At 39.4% G+C, this 1,329-nt stretch overlaps 1 protein-coding gene across 1 annotated transcript in view; it reads left to right on the top strand.

Moving 5' to 3' along the window:
* The window catches only part of LOC103129926 (protocadherin alpha-8-like), a 16,597-nt gene extending 15,555 nt beyond the window's left edge, over positions 1–1,042 (top strand). Inside the window, exons 2-3 of the mRNA XM_016665500.1 lie at positions 13–516; positions 1,022–1,042. Coding sequence (XP_016520986.1) covers positions 13–516; positions 1,022–1,042 — 525 coding nt within the window. The remainder of the gene's footprint in view (positions 1–12; positions 517–1,021) is intronic.
* Positions 1,043–1,329: the final 287 nt, after the last annotated feature.

Here is a 1,329-nt window from a genome sequence, read left to right as displayed (position 1 = left end):
TACACAGGACAGATCAGAACACTTCGCTCATTCACAGAGACAGACGAGGCTGAGCATAAACTGGTCATACTGGTGAAGGATAATGGCAACGTTTCCCTCTCAGCAACAGCTATTGTGATTGTCAAACTCGTGGAGCCAAAAGAGGCTTTTGCAGCTTCTGATGTTAAAAGTGCATCAAAGGAAGATGAGGATAACAATGTGATTTTTTACCTGATGATCACTTTGGGCGCAGTTTCAGTTCTTTTTATTATCAGTATCATCGTGCTGTTTGCAATGCAGTGCTCCAAATCTACAGACGATATGTCTAAGTATCTTCAGGAGACTAACTATGATGGGACACTGTGTCACAGCATCCAGTACAGATCTGGAGACAAACGGTACATGTTAGTTGGACCGAGGATGAGCATTGGATCTACTATAGTACCTGGAAGTCATGCAAACACACTAGTGCTACCTGACAGGAGGAGAACATCTGAGGAGGTAAGTTTAATAACTGCTTTTATCATAATTTTTGCTGTATTTTGTGGATGTTTTAGAAAAGAGAAAATGTTTTACTTTGACATAGAAATTTTGATGTAAACCAAGTATTTTCTGCTCCATACTTACCAGTTTTCAAGTAGTATAAAGTTTTTTGTTTTGTTTGGTCGTTGTTTGTATTTTATTTGTATGTTTGTTTGTTTTCAACAAAACCCAAATACAGCTAATTCCACGTGGTTGTAACCATGTTTTGGTCGGTGCGGTCATTGCTGTCCATGGTGCTGAAATTAAGGTGCTCTACACTAAGTGATTTACACAGTTTTCACTAGCTGTGGAATATTACAAAGCAACAGTGAACATACAGACAGTAACTGAATGCGTGATTCAAGACACCCAAAGTCACTTCTTTTAATATGACTTTATATGTACATATGTTAATAATCATACAAAACATGCTTGTTCTCACTGAAAACCTCTGGGTGTCACTATCCATTTGGAAAATCCTTAACCAATCCTTCCCACCCCTTTTCTTTTTTTGTCTCAGTGTATCGCACCAGGACAATAAGCCACGCGACTATATAAAAAAGGCTTTTGATTCTGTAAGCGTGCTAAGCTTGAGATATTGCTACAGTCGTTTAATGAACTAACAGTCAACTGGGATTGCACGTATCGCTGTATTAAGATGGACTGCTTCAGGAAATCTCGGAGAAGAGATGGCTTCTGGCTGACTTTTTATTTTGCTTTGCTCCTTTTATTATGGAAAGAAGCTTCTGCTCAGATACGGTACTCGGTTCCAGAGGAGGTAAAAGACGGAACTGTTGTTGGCAATGTTGCAAAGGACCTCGGACTGGA

Source organism: Poecilia formosa, unplaced genomic scaffold, assembly GCF_000485575.1.
Source record: "Poecilia formosa unplaced genomic scaffold, Poecilia_formosa-5.1.2 Scaffold592, whole genome shotgun sequence".
In the NCBI taxonomy this organism is placed as follows: Eukaryota; Metazoa; Chordata; class Actinopteri; order Cyprinodontiformes; family Poeciliidae; genus Poecilia; species Poecilia formosa.
This window is presented reverse-complemented; position numbering and strand designations above follow the sequence as displayed.